The sequence below is a fragment of the Typopeltis vanoorti genome, chromosome 10 (assembly GCF_054136105.1).
Source record: "Typopeltis vanoorti isolate ZY-2024b chromosome 10, IOZ_Tvanoo_1.0, whole genome shotgun sequence".
Lineage (NCBI taxonomy): Eukaryota > Metazoa > Arthropoda > Arachnida > Uropygi > Thelyphonidae > Typopeltis > Typopeltis vanoorti.
In genome coordinates this window covers 92918964-92940051 of record NC_143558.1, presented here as the reverse complement: position 1 = coordinate 92940051, position 21088 = coordinate 92918964, and the positions used below count along the sequence as shown (strand labels likewise).

At 35.8% G+C, this 21088-nt stretch overlaps 1 protein-coding gene across 3 annotated transcripts in view; it reads left to right on the top strand.

The window, feature by feature from the left end:
- The window catches only part of Tim9a (translocase of inner membrane 9), an 88258-nt gene extending 67594 nt beyond the window's left edge, over positions 1-20664 (top strand). For all 3 annotated transcript variants that reach the window (XM_090398964.1, XM_090398966.1, XM_090398965.1), the window contains exon 4: positions 20103-20664. In XM_090398964.1, the coding sequence (XP_090255090.1) occupies positions 20103-20240 (138 nt within the window). In that variant the 3' untranslated portion in view covers positions 20241-20664. The remainder of the gene's footprint in view (positions 1-20102) is intronic.
- Positions 20665-21088: the final 424 nt, after the last annotated feature.

Genomic DNA, 21088 nt, shown 5'->3' with positions numbered 1-21088 from the left:
CTGTTTTGTTTCAGTCACCCCTATTATGTCGATCTGGTACTTATCTAATTCCTCTGCAAGCTCAATTTCTTTGCCATTCAAGCTTCTTATGTTGATAGTACGATCTTGAACTCTGGTGATATTGAGTTGGGGTGTGTTTTAGGACTTGTTCCAGTAGCTGACTTTTCGCTGTTCACCCTGGTTCCCTGGCAAAAACAACGGGGGCCTTGTTTAATTGGGTGACGCCCCAGCCAGCATGAAATTTTGTCATGTTGTACCATCATTTTGTATTTTGGTTTAACCAACAGGCATACAATTTGGTCAGCTAAATCCCAAATTGATAGCCCATCCTCGTTCGTTCAGTATCCAGGTAGATACCCAACAGGGCACACCACGAGAAGGTGAGGATTGGACATTGGGTCAGAAGCCCTGGTCGGTTCTCCACATTCCTTTAAAGGCTATATGGAGGTCTCCTCTTAGTTATATAACTTTGACCCTTAAGCACCCCCTCCACTGTATTAATATTCATTAATATAAATATTAAAAAGTATAGACAGAGAGCATCCCTGTCTTACAGGAATGAGCTCTGTCTCCACCACTTAGGTTATCCTTTACTTCTTTCATTGTTGTTATATCATTTTCAGAAATTGGCTGTTAGTCGTCTTTTTTTTTATACTCAATTTCAAGTTCTTGTTTTTTGTTACTTAACCATCTTTTAAAGGCCAGCTTTTTATTTTCAATTGTTGTTTTTATTTCATTGTCCCATATATGTAATTTTTTATTTTATATTTTTTGTTTGTCCCTAGACTTTCATATGCTGCTATGGTAATAATTTCTTTTATATTATTCCATTCTTTCTCAGTGCCTTCGTTTTCTTGTATTTTTTCTAAATAGTTATTAAACATCTGTTGGTATACATTTCTTATACTTAAATCATTTGGTAGTGTTGTTACTTTGTAATTAGATTTTGTTTCTCTGAGTGGTTTATTTATTTTTATTTTTTGTAATCAATTTGATGGAAACCTTAATTTTGCCTGCACTAAATAATGATCCGTATCTATTTCTAGCCCTCTCCTGACTTTAACATCTAGGAAGAAGAAGTTTACTGCTTTTTCATTTGCTATAAAGTAGTCTATTATTGATTTTGTCCTCTTGCACACCCTGTATATTTATATATATTTTTATGTTTGTAGAATGTATTCATTATATTTAAATTATTATATATTATATAAGCAATGAGTCATTTTCCGTTTTTGTTTACTCTTGGCTCTCCAAATTGTTCTGTATTATTATTAATTTTTTTCATTCCTATTTTGGCAATAAGATCTCTGGCTATAATTATATGGTGTGTTTTATTTAATTTTTCATACGATCCTGTAATTTTTGTAAAAGTCATCATTTTCTTCTTTTCCTTTTTCAGGGGCATACATTCCAACAACTCTTAAATTTGCTTTATTTAAGGGATATAGTACGAAAATTGTAAAAGCACACACAAAAAAGACACTCAAAAAGATAAGTGGATAAAACTAGACTAAAAGCCTGAAGTTCCTATGGGGGGGGGGGGGGGGATCCTCTATGAGTGCTGTTGGGTGATAAAAAGTAAAGCTTCCCAAATCCTGTGCAACATAACTATATTTATTTAGCAAATCTGATTCTACGAAAAGTCTTCCAAGTTTATATTTGTTGCAGTGAAGCATAACAGTTTTTTTTTTTTTTTTCATTTGATTCTGTGCAAAGTATCCAAAGCATGATCAATTAGACCAGACTGACCACCATTATGGCAGCAGATGTATTTCTTGGTTTTTCTAGGTGGGTGTTGGCATTTCTCCCATTTTGACCATAATAAGATAATTTGCAACAACAAAGTACCTTGTAAACACCTGTAAATGTGGGAAGAAGGAGAGGGGATCCTTAGGAGAGTAGATAAGGAAGCCAGCTTCAGATAAGGTTTGAAAGAGTACAGAGAATATTTTTTTAGAGTTCTGGCTGTTTTTTCCGAGGTGCCCCAGATATATGGAATAGTAATAGCATTAGTGTAGTTTTTTTGTCAAGAGGAGTGTGAGGGAAAAGGAGGGAAAAATCAATTTGTTAATATGTTTAGCATCGGACATGAAGGTCTGGTGAATAAAGAAGGGTTCAGCTTGAAAGGGAAGCTTATGTGGAACAGAGGTTTAAGGGTTTTGACAAGGATTTTTATAACAACATACCGTTAGGACTGGGGAATGATGTGAAAGTTTATGTATATGTATGTGTGGGTGGGCTTTATGTAAACCAGTGATTCTTAACCTGGGGTAGCACCCCCTGGGGGCACTGTGAATGCTGAGGGGGGACAGTAAGTGTTACAATACTACTAATATAATAAAAGCAAAAATTCTGTATTTAATCTAGCATTCCTATTTATATTGTATGTTTGGCAATACTGTTCAAATTTATTTGCTACTTATTTTTTAGAATTTTTATATTGACAGTTAAGTAATTGGGTTACTTTTTTGGTCTGAATTTCCTACATTGAAAATAATTAATTTGGGCTATTTTTAGCAGAATCCACTATTATAAGCTTTATCTGCTATTTTTCCTAATGCCCATCTGCCAACCCTGGTTTGCAGTTGACATCTAGCCCATGTTATTGTGTGGTGCACTTCATTGATATTGTGTAGCACTGTAGCTCATTAAAATGTGTAATAAAAGAAAGTTTTGTCAATATTCAGGTGAATATTTAAAATATGGAGTTATTCTGTCTGTATATAATGAGCAGTTACCAATGTGCTTAATATGTGAAAAAACTTTCTCGAACAAAGGAATGAGACCTTCAAGAATGATTGAGCATTTAAGAACAAAGCATCCAAATAAAGCAAAAAATAATGTGGAGTACTTTCGCGAATTAAAGACTAAATTTAAAAATTGTCCTGGACTTAATTGTAAGGTGAGATTTTCTGCAGTTCCCAAGTCTACAATAATAGATGATCATTTAATATTAGATACAGATTTGAATTGTTGTTGTTTCCATCTTCTGACACTAAAAGAAGACTTGATGATCAAATTCAAAGAGTTTGATGAGCTTAAAATACCCAATTGGGTCATAAGTCCATTTCTTTATGATGCCACTTCTGTTCATCCAAATTTGTGTGAAGAATTTATTGACTTAAAAAATAATTTTGAAGCTCAAGTACAATTTCAGCAGTGTGGGTATGAAAGATTCTGGCCAAACATGCAATGCAGGCTTCCTCAGCTTTGGTAAGAAATAAAATTACTGCTCATTTCTTTTCCTTCTTCATACTTGGTCGAGAAAGGAGTCAGTCATGTTGCAATTGTTAGCTAAGCAGCAAAATAGTTTCCAAATAAGTGAAAGAGGAGATTTGAGACTTCGTTTGTCAAATGTTGAACCAGATATTGAAAAATTAGTAGGATCTCATTAGGCTCAGGGTAGCCATTAATGATTGACTTATTAAATGCAGTAAGTTTACATCTTTTTTGAGTAAAAATTAATTTGTATCAAAGTCATTAATTTTTAATTAACTGTCAGTTCAAATATGTTGATGGTAATTTAGGTTTGCCTAATAATATATTATAATTATTTATTGAGTCATTAACCTAGTGTAAAATTGAGTAGGCAGTGCCAGGTCATACAAATAGTTGAAAGGGGACACCAGGCAAAAAAAGGTTAAGAACCACTGCTGTAAACTGAGAAGGGTATGCTATGGAGAAGATGCACAATTAGAGTATCTAGAAAAGGGAAGATATTATTTTCTCTTTGAAAGTCATGGTGAACTGGATCCTACCGTGGGGGGGGGGGAGTTGAGGTGGAGGAAGAAGAAGAAGTCTAATATATCTGAGCTATGTGGCCAAATATGGAACACATCATCAAATAGATGGATTGAGAATTTCAGTATCAAGGACCTGTTTTTCAAAATGTTTCATATAGAAATCATCTAGAAGAGGATAGAGGGGGAAAGCTCATGGCTATATCATATCCTCATCTGTTTATGTATGGTGAAATTCAAAAGATCAGTGATATTGGAAAACGGGGTGGGGTGCATATTTCAGTAAAGATCAAGTGTCAGAAAGGGATATATTGGTAAATAAAGAGTTGGCATTAAAGTTTGGCATGATTTTTTTTTTTAATATTGCTCTCACCCACAAAAGGTAAGCCTATAATACATTTATACTGTGGGTGGGCTAAGGATTTTTTTTCCCCATTTTTTTTATCAATTTTATATATTTTAATGTATAAAATGATCCTCCTCCCATGTATTTTATATATGGAAAGAGGATCAAGAGGTAAAAAAAGAAGGACATGATTTGTTGATATAAGATCATGGACAGGATCATGTGACTACTTCTTCTTGAGTATTCTGCAATTGAGCAGGTTCATCTTTTAGTAGCAGAAACTTTCCTTCCACTCGCTTCTGTTCTGAGCCTTCTCTTTCAAGGTTGTGTACCTGTCTCCATTCAGCATGTCATCTAGCATTGTTTTCCTTACTCTTCCTCTGGGTCTTTTTCCATCTGTTTTTCCTTCGATGGCATCTCTGATGATTCTATTCCCTCTCAGAATATGTCCGATCCAGTTTCCCTTGCTTCTTTTTATCCTCCTTAACAGACTTCTTTCTTCTTCTACTCTTTTTAAGACCCCTTCATTGGTTATTTTATCTGTCCATTTGATTTTTTCCATCCTTATCCAAATCCACATCTCAAATCTTTCCAAAATCTTAATTTCTTCTTTCTTCAATGTCCAAGTTTCAGCTGCATAGGGGGCAACACTCCACACATGACATTTTATTAGTCTTTTCTTTAGGTTTCTATCCATTTTACTTCTGAATGTGTGTGTAGAGGCTTAAGTGCTATGAGGACATCATGTTGGAGGCTTAATGGATTTTTTACAACACTCAAAAAGAATTAAAATAGAATTTAATACTTCCTATATTTCGTCCTAGTCACTAGGACATCTACGGGGATTACAAAAACAATTAATGTAACATATACACAAATAACAAACAATACTAAGCCCAACCACGTGGGTGACACTAAAGTCCTATCTAGGTAGAGCGCCCTCTAAGGGCAGTAGTAGGTGGCCTGGAATGTAAGGTGGGAACTCTGGTGAGGAGTGTTTCCCAAATCTTCGGAAGCTTAATGCAACCGTATTTATTAAGATTTGGTTGGTTTTTGAGAGCTGCTGCTGCTTCTAAGAAAAGTCTCTCTTTCTTGAATTTGCTGTGGTGGAGCATGGTGGTTTTCTTCCATGATAGCCTGTGGGTGGTGTCCAAAACATGGTCAGCCAAGCCTGAATGGCCATAGTTGTGTTTGAAGATGTAAGACTTGTGTTCCTCTAGACGGATGGATGCTGATCTGCCTGTCTGTCCAAAGTATGCCACCTTACAGGAACAGGGTACTTTGTAAACTCCAGGCAGAGAGAGAGGAGGGAGCTGATCTTTCATAGAACGGATAAGGGTAGCAAGTTTGCGGTGGGGCTTATGTGCTGTGTGTAGGTTGTACTGTTTTAGTATCTTGGCTATTTTTTCGGATGTGCCACGGATGTGGGGCATTTTTAAATTCTTGTTGACGAGAAGGACGGGGAATGGGGGAGGAGTTGATTATTTTTTTGATACTATGATCGCTGTAGCCATTGGAGAGGAAAGTGCTGTGTATGTGGTTAAGCTCAGTAGTGAGGGCTGGAACAAAGATTGTGGACTCTCTTGGTAAGAGTTTTAATAATGCCATATTGTTGAGAGGGTTGGTGGTGGGAGAGTTTGTGAATGTATCTGCCTGTGTGTGTATGGGTTTTCTGTATACGGTGAAGGTAAGTGTATCATTAGGCAGGCGTGTGACTAAGGTGTCTAGGAAGGGTAAACAATCGTTCTTTTCCTTTTCCATAGTGAACTGGATTCTTGGATGTAGACTATTGAGATGACTGAGGAAGGAGTCTAATGTGTCTGGGCCATGAGGCCAAATAGAGAACACATCATATACATATCTTAGCTAGATAGAAGGTTTGAGTGGGGCTGAGTCTATGGCTCGTTTTTCGAAATCTTCCATATAGAAATTGGCAAGGGGGGTGAGAGGGGGGAACCCATGGCAGTTCCCTCTATCTGCTTGTAGATTTTGTTGTTCCAAGAGCAATACCCAGAGTTAATGGCAAAGGAAAAGAGATCTAAGATGTCAGAGGGAAAAAACGTTTTCTAAGAGAGATAAGGTGTCAATTAAGGGAATATTGGTAAACAAAGAGGAGATATCAAAGCTTACCAATATGTCTGTCTTATTCAAGGTTAAATTTTCTGTGAGGGCTTTAAAGTGGGTCGAGTTTTTTATATAGGAAGGGGACCTTCCGGTGAGGGGGATCAGAGAGTTGGCCAGCTGTTTAGATAGTCTATAGCAAGGTGCATTGGTGGCATCTACTGTCCCCACTCAGGCCTATAGTACATCCGTGGCACATCTGAAAAAATAGCCAAGATACTAAAACAGTACAACCTACACACAGCACATAAGCCCCACCGCAAACTTGCTACCCTTATCCATTCTACGAAAGATCAGCTCCCTCCTCTCTCTGCCTGGAGTTTACAAAGTATCCTGTTCCTGTAAGGTGGCGTACTTTGGACAGACAGGCAGATCAGCATCCATCCGTCTAGAGGAACACAATTACATCTTCAAACACAACTATGGCCATTCAGGCTTGGCTGACCATGTTTTGGACACTACCCACAGGGTATCATGGAAGAAAACCACCATACTCCACCACAGCAAATTCAAGAAAGAGAGACTTTTCTTAGAAGCAGCAGCAGCTCTCAAAAACCAACCAAATCTTAATAAATACGGTTGCATTAAGCTTCCGAAGATTTGGGAAACACTCATCACCAGAGTTCCCACCTACTACTGCCCTTAGAGGGCGCTCTACCTAGATAGGACTTTAGTGTCACCCACATGGTTGGGCTTAGTATTGTTTGTTATTTGTGTATATGTTACATTAATTGTTTTTGTAATCCCCGTAGATGTCCTAGTGACTAGGACGAAATATAGGAAGTATTAAATTCTATTTTAATTCTTTTTGAGTGTTGTAAAAAATCCATTAAGCCTCCAACATGATTACTTCTGAATAAATTCCATTTTATATTAAAGGCATCTCTTCCCATCGCTATTCTCACTTTTATGTTCACTTTTACATCTTCCATCACTGCTAATAACACTTCCTAGATATTTAAATGTCTTTACTTATTCAATTTTCCCCCATTTATTCTGATATCCATATTTGCCTCTTTCCTTGCTATTTTCATTACCTTTGTTTTTCTGATGTTAATTTTCATTCCATAAATTGATACAGGATTCCAGTAATCTGATGTTGTAGTCCTGTTTCAGTATTTGATAGTAATGCCTTGTCATCTTCGTATCTTATTGCAAATATCTGTCTACCTCCAATCTTTATTCCTTCTTCCGAATTCTCCAGTGCTTCTTTTAACATTGCTTCGGAATACATGTTAAACAAAATGGGATAAGATGGTGGAAGTAATGGAAAAGATTGGTATATATAGTGAAATAATTAGCTTTCTGTCTTTCCAATCTATACCAATCTTTTCCATTACTTCCACCATCTTATCCCATTACTTCCACCATCTTATCCCATTTTACAAAGTCAAAAGCTTTTTCAAAATCTATATAACAGATATTAACTTCTTTATTCACTTCCAGACTTCTTTCACTTACTATTCTTAACAGTCCAATCACATCTCTTGTTCCCCTACCCTTCCTGAAACCAAACTGATCTTCTTCAAGAAATTCTTCCACTTTAGATGCAATTCTTCATGTTAAGATTCTCATAAGTATTTTTGATGTATGGGAAATGAGGCTTATTGTTCTAAAATCCTTGCAGTTCATTGCATTACTTTTCTTTGGTATAGGTATAAATATTAAGGTCATAAAATTTTTTGGTATTTCTCCTTTGTTATAAATTAAATTTATTATTTTGGTTATTTCTTCAGTTCCTTTCTTCTCAAGTTATTTCAGGAATTCTGCAGGTATTTCATCTATTCCCTCTGCCTTTCCACATTTTAGTTCCTTAATGGCCATTTCTACTTCTGTCTTCAAAATCTCTGGGTCTAGATCATCTTCATTTACCTTCTTTATATCTTCTAATGGCAACTCATTTGATCTATTTTCCTTGTCATATAGATCTTCAATGTATTCCTTCCATCTCATTAGGATTTTATCTTCTTCAGTTATGATTTCTCCATTCTTATTTTCTATGCCTCTAACTTGAATTCCATTTCTCTCGTGATTCATGCTTCTTGCTTTTTCATATAAAAGATCATACCTTCCCATTCTCATAATTTTCCATTTCTTCACATTGTTTTTTAAGCCAATCTTCTCTACTTCTTTCTGCTTCCCTTCTCAATTTGTCATTCAGGGTTCTATATTGTATTTTCCCTTCTGGGGTGTCTTTATTTTTCTTCTTTCTTCCATTAGAGAAATCATCTCATTAGTTATCCAAGGTTTTTTTATTCTTTTAGCTCTTACATATCCAATTTCTTCTTCTGCAATCTTCTTTATTTTCTCTTTAACTTGTTTCCTTTCCATATCTCTTTTTTCCATGTGTATAGTCTTCTCTTAGATTTTTTAAACCAAGTATCTGGATGCTATGTATGTTTAACACATAGTTAATACCGTAAATGTGTATATAATTCTTAACTGTTTTGACTGACATTATAAAAATTTTAAATGCAATATGAAATCCAGCTCACTTTTAACATGTCTTGATTTCGTTTTGTTGTATCATGTTACGTTGTCGAATTTGAGAATTATTGACAAAATCTTTATAGGTGGAGTTTAATTTATTCATGTCTTCCACCGATTGTTTAAGGTTAATGGGATAAGGAAGGTGTTCTTGGTTTAAAAAATCTAAGAGAAGACTATACACATGGAAAAAAACCAGTAGATACAGAAAGGTATCAAATTGATTACATTATAGTAAAGCAAAGATACAAGAATAGCATAAAAAAAGCATGTTCATATCCTGGAGTTGATATTTACTCTGACTACAACATACTGTTCATAGAAATAAATGTGAAACCAAAGAAAATAAAAGAAGCTATGAAAAGGAAAAAATGCAACTTAGAGAAATTCCCCTCTCTTGTTTCTATTACCTAGTCCGTATCTTCCTACTATCATGTAACTATGGTCAAACAAAAAGAAGAGCTGCCAACAGTGAGGACTGGAAGGACATGGTGCTGCACCTTTGCAGTGAGGAAACTACATAATGATGATTATGATATATTTTAATGTATTTTTAATTTATTATTTTACATAGTCCAAACCCTACTCTAGAGACCATATATGAAACTTTTTTCAAGCCATTTTAGTCCTTTGTTATGCGAGGAGGTGATCTCACATTGGGTGATAATGTTCATCTCCCACCTAAAGACAATCACAAACATCCATACTCATGCCTGGATTGAAACCCACAGCCTGTTGGTTGGCAAGTGGATACACTAACCACTCGGCCAGCAAGGAAGGCTGGCAAAAATAATATAATTATTATTTACAATTATTATATACTTATAATATTTTTATAAATAGTATAAGTATAAATTATCATCACCATCATGCCTAGCAAGGATTTAGGCACAGAGTGGCCTGTTCCGGCCTTAGAATTCATCGTTGAATCTTTTAAGAGGACATCCTGATTTTCTTTTTCCTAATGGCTTGTACTTTAAGACTTGATTTGGTAATCTTTCTGTTTTCATTCTTTGAACGTGTTCCATCCATTTATGTTTATATTTTTTAATTTTTTTTCTATTACTGATTCCTGGTTTAATTTTTTCATAATTTCTTCGTTTCTTTTGTGATCAATTAGAGAGTACTTTGCAGTTTTTCTCATAAACTTCATTTCAGCTGTTATTAATATAATAAATTTAGTTTAATCCTTTATCCAAGTGTGTGCAAACAAAGTTTGCACCTGAAAGTATCTTCAGGACTGGGGTAAAGTTTTTTCATTTTCATTAAATGTTTGCCAGTTATTATTATTATTATTTGATGCCTCCAGGGAGTCCAAGACTCATCAAGGGAGGGCACCTACTCTCCAACTCCACCAATCAACCTCATCCACCTATCATGAACCAACCGCTTCATCTACACTGCCATCTACTATCCACCCCCGCTACTATTTTCACAGACAATCGCAAACATCCATGCCCGCTGCAGGATTCGAACCCACAGCCTTTTGGCTGGAGAGCAGATATACTAACCACTCGGCCAACGAGACTGGCAATCTATTTTAAAATCTTTTTTTTTATAAAATTTTTTTAATCTTTTTTTAAAATATTTATCTGTCCATAATTCTGTATAGAAATTTTGAAATTCTTCTAATTTCAATTCGGTGTTTAATTTTATGTTTTCTTTAGTATCTGTATTTAAGTGTTTCAAAATCTTATATACATTGGGTCTTATTTTATATACATCATGTTCTAAATTAGAAACAAATTTGTTCCATGATTATCTGTCTTTTTCTGACTTCTCTTTTAGCTATGGCTCTTATTCTTTTATATTCTATTTCATCTTCTAATCTTTTACTGCTTAGCCATTTATGATAGGCTTCTTTTTTCATTTTGATTATTTCTTTGATTGTATCATCTCATATCTTCAGTTTTTTCCTTTTATTGAATTTTTTGGTCTTTCCTAAGCTTTCATTTGCTGCTGCATTTGGTATAGTTTTTATGTCAAGCCATTCTACTATTAATTTTCATGTTTCCAATTCTTGCATATAAGTCTCCTGCTAATATTATATAATAATTTTTATTTATTTTATTATATATATTTTGTACCTGATTATAAAATTCAATATTATCCTGTTCTCTTCCTTCTTCTGGAGCATATAAACCAATTATTGTTAAATAACATCTATCTATTTTTATTCTAGCTTCTATTATTCTTTCATTCCATAATTTATAATGTTTTAACTGTTTTGAAAGGAAGTTATAAATCCAAATCATAACTCTTTGGTCTCTGTCAACTCCACTATATATTACATTAAATTTTCAGTTCTCATGGTTCCTTTTAATTTTTTTTTTTTTTTGTTTCAGTGATTACTGCTATTTGAAAAATTCTTTCATTTAATATTTGGTCTAATTCTATTTCTTTATATGCTATTCCTCTTACGTTCTAGTTTGCTATATGTATTATATTTTGTCATTTCCATTTTCGTTTTACATTATACATTCCAGGGTCGTTTTCCATAGATTCAATCCGATTACCTTTTTCTGTCGGCTTAAAAATAGAATAATGTTCTCCATGTCAGGTGACTAGCAATGGATAGTCCAGTGGTAGGGCTGCTACCTTAAGGCTTCTGAAGGAGGAATAGGGTATATTGAAGGGAAAAAAGTAGATTATAGTAGGATAGAGTAGAATTATAGTAAAGGTTTATAGAGGGGACATAGATATGAGGCCAGAAATGGAAAGCCCCCATGGCCCCTCGAGTACTCTAATAATAATAATAAGGGTCATAAAATAAATAGAGTTGGCTGATAAGGCCTTATAGGAAAGATTAAAATGAGTGGAACTTCCTCAAAGTAGAGGAAGAAGAGGAGAGATCCTGCTAGGGAGACCATGGGAGTGCCACTTCCCTCAAAATCAAGATGATTGCTCCTTATGGCTCTGTTGTTCCATGAGTCCTTATTCAGTATATTCGGGCCACCCCAGTGTAAATTTATTATTATAAATTTTTAATTCAAGATTTGAACTGAGTGGAATTTTTAATATAAGATGAAGTATGACCAGTAAGTGGAGTTAAAGACTTAGCTTATTGTTTGGCTAAATTAAAAGAGAGAGAGTCAGTAGCATGCATGATACAGAGAAGATAATTAGGTTTATGAATTTTTTAACAGTTTCAGGAGGCCAAGATAAGCCTTTTTAATGTTTCTTTTCTGAGAATTGGTAGGATCATAATTCAGAGATTTATGAGTAGTGCAGTCTTTGAGTAACACATTAATTTTCTTATTCCAGTCACTAGTTTTACCTTTCTCAGCTCTAGTGATTATTATGTTACTGTCTTTGCACCATTTATGGAGAATAAACAACTGGCTATCAGATTTCTTTTAGGCAGTGACACTTGCATAAGGATATTAGCTACATCAAGCCTGATGTTATTGGCACTATTATTATTACGGGCAACTGCAAGGAGTCCTTAGACTCATCAAGGGAGGCCCTAAACATCATAATAAGAACTATTCAGCATTCGCACAGTGTCTATCATACTTTGCTTTAAACTCATTCACAGTCATGGCACTCACAACAGACTCTAGCAGCTTATTCCACTCATTCACCACTCTCCAAGTAAAAACCCTAGTTCTAACACCCTTGCTAACTACACTTTTGTTCAGTTTCCATGGATGTCCCCCTAGTTCTCCCACTACTAGACCTGTTCTGAAAATTTCCTCTGAATTAATCTTGTAAAAATCCCTCAGTAATTTGAATGTCGCAATCATATCACCCCTTTTCTGCCTATCAACCAATTTCTGTAACCCACAGATCTTCAACCTGTTCTCGTAAGGTTCATTCCATAGGCTAATTATCATCTAGGTCACTCGCCTCTGGATCATCTCTACCTCCTCCCCATTAAGAAGAAACCCTGGTGCCCAGATTTGGGCACAGTAGTCAAGATGGGGTTTTATCAAAGCTCGATAAAGAGGAACAATAACCTGCTTGTCTCTGCTCGTCAAAGTATTCTTCAGTAACCAAGTGATCTGATGAGCTGATATAGCTACGTTTGCTATGTGCCCCCCCCCCCCCAAACTTCAACTCCCTATCCACCAACACTCCCAAATCTCTGGCTTCATCAGTTTCCTGGAATAAAGTTCCACCAATGAGGTATATACTGCTGCTAATCTTTTCACCCCAAAATGCATAACCTTACACTTTTTTTCATTAAACTGACATCCAATTTTCCTTAGCAAAGTCTGCCAATCTATACAAATCATCCTGCAAAATTTTGATATGTGTATTCACTGTTGCTCTACCCAACTTTGCATCATCGACAAATAAATGAAGAGTTCGTTATTAGGACAAGTGGCAGATGTTGCATTCTATATGCAGCATGGTGCTAAAGATGGAACGTGACAATGCACTACTGCAATATTGTGCCCAAGGCTAAGGAGCTAACTGCTGTTCATTGAATCTTTTTGACAAAAGGTTAACAATTTGAAGAGGCTGATTATGTGGCTGAGAAACAGACTTAGTAAAGTTGTCATACTTTTTGATATGTATCCTCAATTTTTTCAAATTCCTTCCAGGAAGATTTTCAGAAATATCAAAGAGAATATCCTACAGTTCAGTGTTGAGAACAGAAGACAATTCAGATGGCACAGAACTAATGGCTGCATTAATAGCAGATGATACCAAGAGTAGTGATGATCTGTTCACAAAGTAATGCAAATCTGTCATGTCTGTAGATATTGAAGAGTCTTAGATGAATGAAATTTCATCTTAAACTTAACACAGGTGGGTATAAGTCCAGTGTCCTTGCACTTTATGAAAAGTCTAGCCAATTAAGTTTCCTGTATAACCAGAACTTCCATTTACCATGTTGTTTAGCTTTGTATGCTATGCCTATTCCATAAAGAATTAACAGTCTAGTATTTAAACTCATTAGGTTTAATAGAATGAATACAGCATAGAGGAACAATAAAATACAAGTTTTGTAGGTATTTTCCAATACTGAGATCACATATTAATATAAAGAGTTTATTAAAAATAAACAATTGAAAATACTCAACTAGTTTTGTTTGTTGTAAGACTTGCATCATCAGGGATATTGATATATAAAGGTTTAACACAACAAAAGCTTATTGAGAATTAATTACACATTAGATTTTTTTATAACTTCACAACTATCAAATAATTGAGAAACCGTAACACAAACAATAAATTTGTTACTGTGTGTGTGTGTGTTGGAACATTGCTAGTTGTTGTCACATTCTGTGGCTCACGTGTGTTATGTCAGAGGGCTGAGGCAGTTAGATTTTTTGATGAAGGCAGACCACAATGTAAATCAAGCCTTGATTTTTATTTGCACCTCATAGGAGTCCTAAGCATTAGTGCAGCTTCTTTAAATTTCCTTGTGAAACAGTTGTTATCAGTATATCAGTATGTGTGTGTGTCTGTTGCCAGAGTACTTGATGGCCATTAGTGGCTGTGTGGAATGCTAAGCCTGATTTGTGCCCCCTTCTTTTTTTCATCTTTTACATGCTCAGACATGCAAATCTCTCCTGTGACCTTCCCACCTGGCATACGTAACAAATGATACAAAAGCAATGAATTTCATAGGTGCCTGGTTTTTTCATGGGATGATGTAGCAGTTTTGGTGGATATTGGAATCTTGATATTTTTTGAAAATGTAGAAAAGCCACTTTTATGTTGTACTTACAGAGCAACATAGCCAATTTTTCCATGATATTTTTGATGTATGGCAGTGTGATTGCATTCTTGAAATTTTGAAATTCATTGCTCTTATGGCATTTGTTACATATGCCAGACAGGAAGGTCAGGAGAGATCCTCATGATGTCTGAGCATGTAAAAGACGTGGAAAAAGAAGGGAGCACAAATCAGGCTTAGCATTCACACAGCCATTACTGGCCATCAAGTACTCTGGCAACAGAGAAACATGTCATATATTGATAACTGTTTCACAAGGAAATTTAAAGAAGCTGCACTAATGTTTAGGACCTCTACACAATGCAAATAAAAATCAAGTGTGATCTGCCTTCATCAAAAATCTAACCTTGGACATAAGATACGTGAGCAACAGAACGTGACAACAACTAGCAATGTTCAAACATGCATACAGTAATGAATTTGTCATTCATATTGTGGTTTCTCAATTATTTGACAATTGTGAAGTTATAAAAAACATCTAATGTGTCATTAATTGTCAATAAGCTTTTGTTGCGTTAAACCTTTATATACCATTATCCCTGATGATGTAAGTCTTACGACGAAAGAAACTTATCAGGTTTTTTCATTTGTTTATTTTTAATAAACTCTTTATATTAATATGCAGTCTCAATACCAGGAAATACCTACAGAACTGCTTAACCACAGAAACCTACGTGCACAAAATACAAGTCTATTAGATTCTGTATTTCATCTGTCACAAAGACATCATGAGAGATACAATATCAAAATTGTAAAAGCATGCACAAAAAAAAACATTCAAAACAGTAAGTGGAAAGAACTGAGGGTTCCCCTCATAGGACTATGGTCTTTTAGTCTAGTTTTTTTCCACTTAATGTTTTTGAGTGTTTTTTTGTGTGTGAGATTTTACAATTTTTTTTTTATTATTATTATTATTATTATTGTTCCGGGAAACTCCAAGGAGTCAACAGACTCATCGAGGGAGGCCCTAACATCATGTCTGGAACAACTATTCAACATTCACACAGTATCTATCATATCTTGCCTTGAACTCATTCACGGTTATAGCACCCACAACAGACTCTGGAAGCTTATTCCACTCATTCACCACTCTCCGAGTAAAAAACCTAGCTCTAACACCCTTGTCAACCACGCTCTTGCCCAGCTTCCATGCATGGCCCCTAGTCCTCCCACCACCAGTCATATTTTCAAAAATATCTTCTGGATCAATCTTATAAAAACCCTTCAGTAATTTGAATGTCTCAATCATATCACCCCTCCTTCGCCTATCGTCCAATTTCTGCAACCCACAAATCTTCAACCTATTCTCATAAGGTTCATACCACAGACCTGCTATCATCTTGGTCACTCGTCTCTGAACCCTCTCCATTTCCTCCCCATCACGAAGAAACCCTGGTGCCCAAACTGGGCACAGAAGTTCAGATGGGGTCTTATCAAGGCTCGATACAGAGGAACAACAACTTGTTTGTCTCTGCATGTTAAAGTATTTTTCAGAAGCCAAGTGATTTGGTGAGCTGTTTTAGTCACTTTTGCAATGTGCCCCCTAAACTTCAACTCCCTATCCACCAGCACTCCCAAATCCCTGGCCTCATCAATCTCCTGGAGTACGGTTCCACCAATGCGATATACTGCTGCTATTCTTTTCACCCCAAAGTGCATAACCTTACACTTTGCCACATTAAACTAACATCCATTTTTCCTAGCCCAGTCCTCCAAACTATCCAAATCATCCTGTAAAATTTTGACATCCTGTGCACTCACAATTGCTCTACCCAACTTTGCATCATCAGCAAACAAGTGAACACTTCCTCTCAAATCCTTTCCAATATCATTGATGAACAAATTGAAAAGCAGTGGTCCAAGAACATAGCCCTGCGGCACTCCACTAGCCACAAGACGTCTTTTTGACTCCACTCCTGAATACTCTGGTATCTCTTCTTCAACCACCCTCCTATCCATCTCACCAAACCTATATCCATCCCCATCTGCTCCAGTTTACTGATTAGGCTTCCATGTGGTATCCTATCAAATGCCTTGGCAAGGTCCAGTAGTATCACTGTAAACCCACTACCCCTATCCAGTTCAGCCGTCACTGTGTTATAAAACGTGAGCAGGTTACTGAGGCATGATCTACCCTTCACAAAACCATGTTGTCCCCCATCCAATATCCCATTTTCATCTATCCCATCCTGTATTCTTTTCTTGACTAATTTCTCTAAGACCCTGACAATGATTCCTGATATGCTAATTGGTCGGTAATTTACAACAGCAGTCTTGGAACCACCTTTGTGCAGTGGAACTATTTTCCCCTCCTTCCACCCGCTCTGGACTAACCCAGACCCGAGACTCAAATTAAACAAAATGGTCAAGGGTACTGACAATTCTTTAGCTGCTTCTCGTACTACACGAGCTGGTATACCATCCAATCCCACAGATGTATTGACATTGAGGTTATGCAATAGACTACTCACCTCCTCTTCATTCACCACAATTCCCGTATAATCTACTGGTTTATTCTTTTCTGCAATGTCACCACCTGGATGATATATTCTTGCAAAGTGCTCACTCAGTAACTCAACTATCTCAACTGATTCAGTTACCTCCCTACCATCGGCATTCTTTAAAATCATTCTGGCATGTACATTTTTCCTTTTACTTGCTATATATCTAAAAAACTGTTTAGGATTCTCTTTAGCCTGCATGGCCAATGTTCTTTCGTAATCCTTTTTTGCTTTTCTTACCACACTCGTCACCCTTCTGGCCTGCGCTTTATACCGTTCATGTGCCTGCCGGTCACCTTTCTCCTTATATTCCCTCCATAGTTGTTTCTTTTTTTTGCAGCTCAAGCTTAATGGTGTTATTCATCCATTTAACCCCTACTTGATTTATTATTCGTACTCTAGGTATACAGTCAGCCATTGCTTCATGCAAGCACTTCTTAACTACCTCCCATGCATTATCAACTTCTAGTCCTTGCAGTTGTACATGCCATGGCACTGAGCCAATCAAACTCCTAAGCTTGTCATACTTTCCAGCCCGATAATTCCACATGTACCCTGTCTTAATTGAAAATTCTACACCTTTAGCCACCTCCCAAGTCAAGACCTTATGATCACTCTCACCGATTGGTGGCAATGTGGTCATATTTGTTACAGCCAAATCCTCAGATGTAATTACTAGGTCAAGCACTCTCTAACCCCTAGTATTTTCCATTACATGCCGTCGCAGATAGTTATCCCTTAATAACCGCATAAAATCCATTTCCTTCCTCCCGTGTGTCCTCTCCTCACTACAATCAATGTGACCATAGTTGAAATCTCCCATAATAATCAACCTCCTTCCACTCATTTCTTCTATTTGCTTGTGCATACTGTCACCACCCTCTTTTCCATCACCTGGTCTATAGCAGCACCCAATTGTATATTTAGTTCTGCTAGCCACAATCTCACACCAAATGGCCTCAAATGTGCTCTTTTCTCTATCCTGCAATTCAACTTCTATTCTCCTTGGCTGGAGCTCATCAGCTATCATCAACAATACTCCTCCCCCCATTTTATTCTCTCTGTCATTCCTGAACACACTATACCCATCACATTCAATCCCACTAGCTATATCATCTACAGTCAGCCATGTTTCACTAATACCAATAACCTGTGGTCTGGAAGTGCCAACCATGCCCAAAAACTCTTCCTTCTTGTTCCTAATACTCCTAGTATTAGTGTACATGAATTTAAGACCCCCATTAGCCCCAACCCTACCTTGATGCCTTATATTAACTATCCCACTCTGGTTTGTTGTCCTTATTTGCTCTAGCATATTATATTCATTCTTACATTCAACTGCCTCCCTAAGGACTGTATATCTACTCCCCCCCCCTTAACAAATCTAGTTTCCCTGAATTTGCACATCCACTACATTCAGCAACACTTTCTCAAGTCCTCTTACACCGTAACCATTCAAATGCAAGCCATCCATCTTATATAGATCCTTTCGCCCATGAAACTCACTCCACACGTCCACAAATTCTACACCACTCGTCATACATAACCCACGCATAAAGTCATTTTCAATTATGGCCCTCCTTTTAAACATTTCACTGTCATACCGTGGCAAAAGACTAATCATTCTAACTCTCTCACTCTTTTCTTTTGCTACCTCAAACAATTCATTCAGGTCTTCTATCATTTCCATTTTATCTCCTTTCAAATCATTCGTACCTGCCACAACAATCATTTCTTTCACCCTTTCCTTTTGCTATCTAATAGACTCAGTTACATCCTTTATGGTCGCACCAGGTTGGTAAGATTTTGTCAAATCCTCTACTAACACACCTCGTACTAACGAGTCTCCATACAGCACTCTATCCTTCATTTTGTTCATGTTCACATTCATACGTCTATTTTTCCTGTCATACCTTTTATTATTGGTTGGTTCATTCAGTTGACTTTTGTTCATGCACTCTAGCTGCTGTTTTGCCCTTTCTATCGCACCATTCAACAACGCAATCTCACTCAATGCATCTATCTCATCTTTTTTATTCTCTGAGAAACCATTAATACTATCATTCACACTCTCATAATTCTCATGTACAACCTTGCCGTTTCTTGTCATATCGCTGTTTTCTTCATTCTGAAGTTTGACAAAAATATCACACTCACGATCCGAAATACACTTCAATTCCTCATTCTCCCTACATTTTCTACATACATTCAATCCTTTATTATCATCTATCCACACTCCGACCGCACTCCGCAAAGCGTACATTTCACAGCTAGTACACTGACTCATTTCTTTTATACTACTGTTCTTTGATAAAGATGGCGAACCATCATTACTGGCCGCCATTTTCCTTCGTACAGGTGCCATAATTATTTGCAACGTGTTTTATCAAATAATAAGTTATAACACACCAAAAACACACAAACAGACGCACTAAAATACGCAAGGCAAACAAAACTACGCAATATTAAGTAATTTTATCAACGATAACTGAAAATAATACTTATCTTATCAGGAGCTTGCACGAACACTACACACTATGATATAACCTCGAATCGAACGTGACTCTGAAATTGAATTTCAGTTTTTGATTTTCGATTTTCAGTTTTCAGACAATTTTGAAATTGTATCCCTGATACAAAACTACGCAATATTAAGTAATTTTATCAACGATAACTGAAAATAATACTTATCTTATCAGGAGCTTGCACGAACACTACACACTACGATATAACCTCGAATCGAACGTGACTCTGAAATTGAATTTCAGTTTTTGATTTTCGATTTTCAGTTTTCAGACAATTTTGAAATTGTATCCCTGACGATGTCTCTGACAGAGACAAAATAATAGGATCTAATACATTTGTACAGTAATACTCTACCTTATGATTTTTCATTTTATGATGATCTGTTCATATGATGCTTTTCAATTATGACCAATGCCATTTATACGATGCTGCATTCTAGTGTTTTTCGTGTGTGCTTTTACAATTTTGAGACTAACCCTGATGATGTCTCTATGATAGAGACAAAATGTAGTAACTAATAAAATTGTATTTTATCGTTCCTTTGTGCTGTATTAATTCATTAGACAGTTATTCATCTGAATTTCTCATTCAGTTTGTCATATATAGTTACAGCATAATTATTTTTAAAATACCAATTGCTTTGGTTCATTTTGTTATGTTTTTAATCAGTTTCTTTTTCCATAACATAGGATCGATGTGCAATGAACTGTATGGAGAAGTACCTGAAGGTAAACCAAAGAATTTCTCAGAGGTTCCAAGAGTTTCAAATGCTAACTAATGAAGCTGCTGCTGCAGCTGCACAGAAAGCTAGTGCAATTATGCGATGATCACTGTACATAATGGAATTGAGTAATTATAAAAAATTAATTCAAGTGACAATTGTTGAAAAATTAATGGAATAGACTGATACAATCATTGCAACATGAGTCTTACTGCTTCCTGGATTACACCACAATTTACTTTTTAATGTCTTCTGTAATCTTCAAATTTTTCAGAGCCTAATGCCTAATTATTTGTAGATTATCTCAGTAATTGTACTATATATTTCACATGTAAGTTTATCTTATTGTTAAATATCCTCATGTACTATAAAGTACATAGCTCTCTAAAATGTATAACATGTTTATGCATTTAAAATGCATGTTAGACATCATGCATTTTAAAACTAAATTCAGGTTTTGATCAAAATAAGAAGAAAAATTGACATCCTTATTGCTATTAATTTTCTAATAAAGGAAACAAGTGCAAGTATTTCATCTTCTATTATATACAAAATGGTTCATACACAGATTTATTATTTTATTTATGTTATATAATTTTATTATTTGTTTATAATTATTATCATCATCATCATGCGTATCAAGGATTTAGGCCTAGCATGGCCTGTTCCGGCCTTAGAAGTCATCATTGAATCGTTTAAGAGGATGTCCTGGCTTTCTTTTTCCTAATGGCTTGTACTTTAAGGCTTGTTTTGGTAATCTTTCTGCTTTCATTCTTTGAACATGTTCCATCCATTTATGTTTATATTTTAAAATTTTTTCTATTACTGGTTCTTGGTTTAATTCGTTCATAATTTCTTTATTTCTTTTGTGATCAAATAGGGTATACTTTGCAGTTTTTCTCATAAACTTCATTTCTGCTGTTGTTAATCTTTGTCTTTTTGTTTTATTGTCCA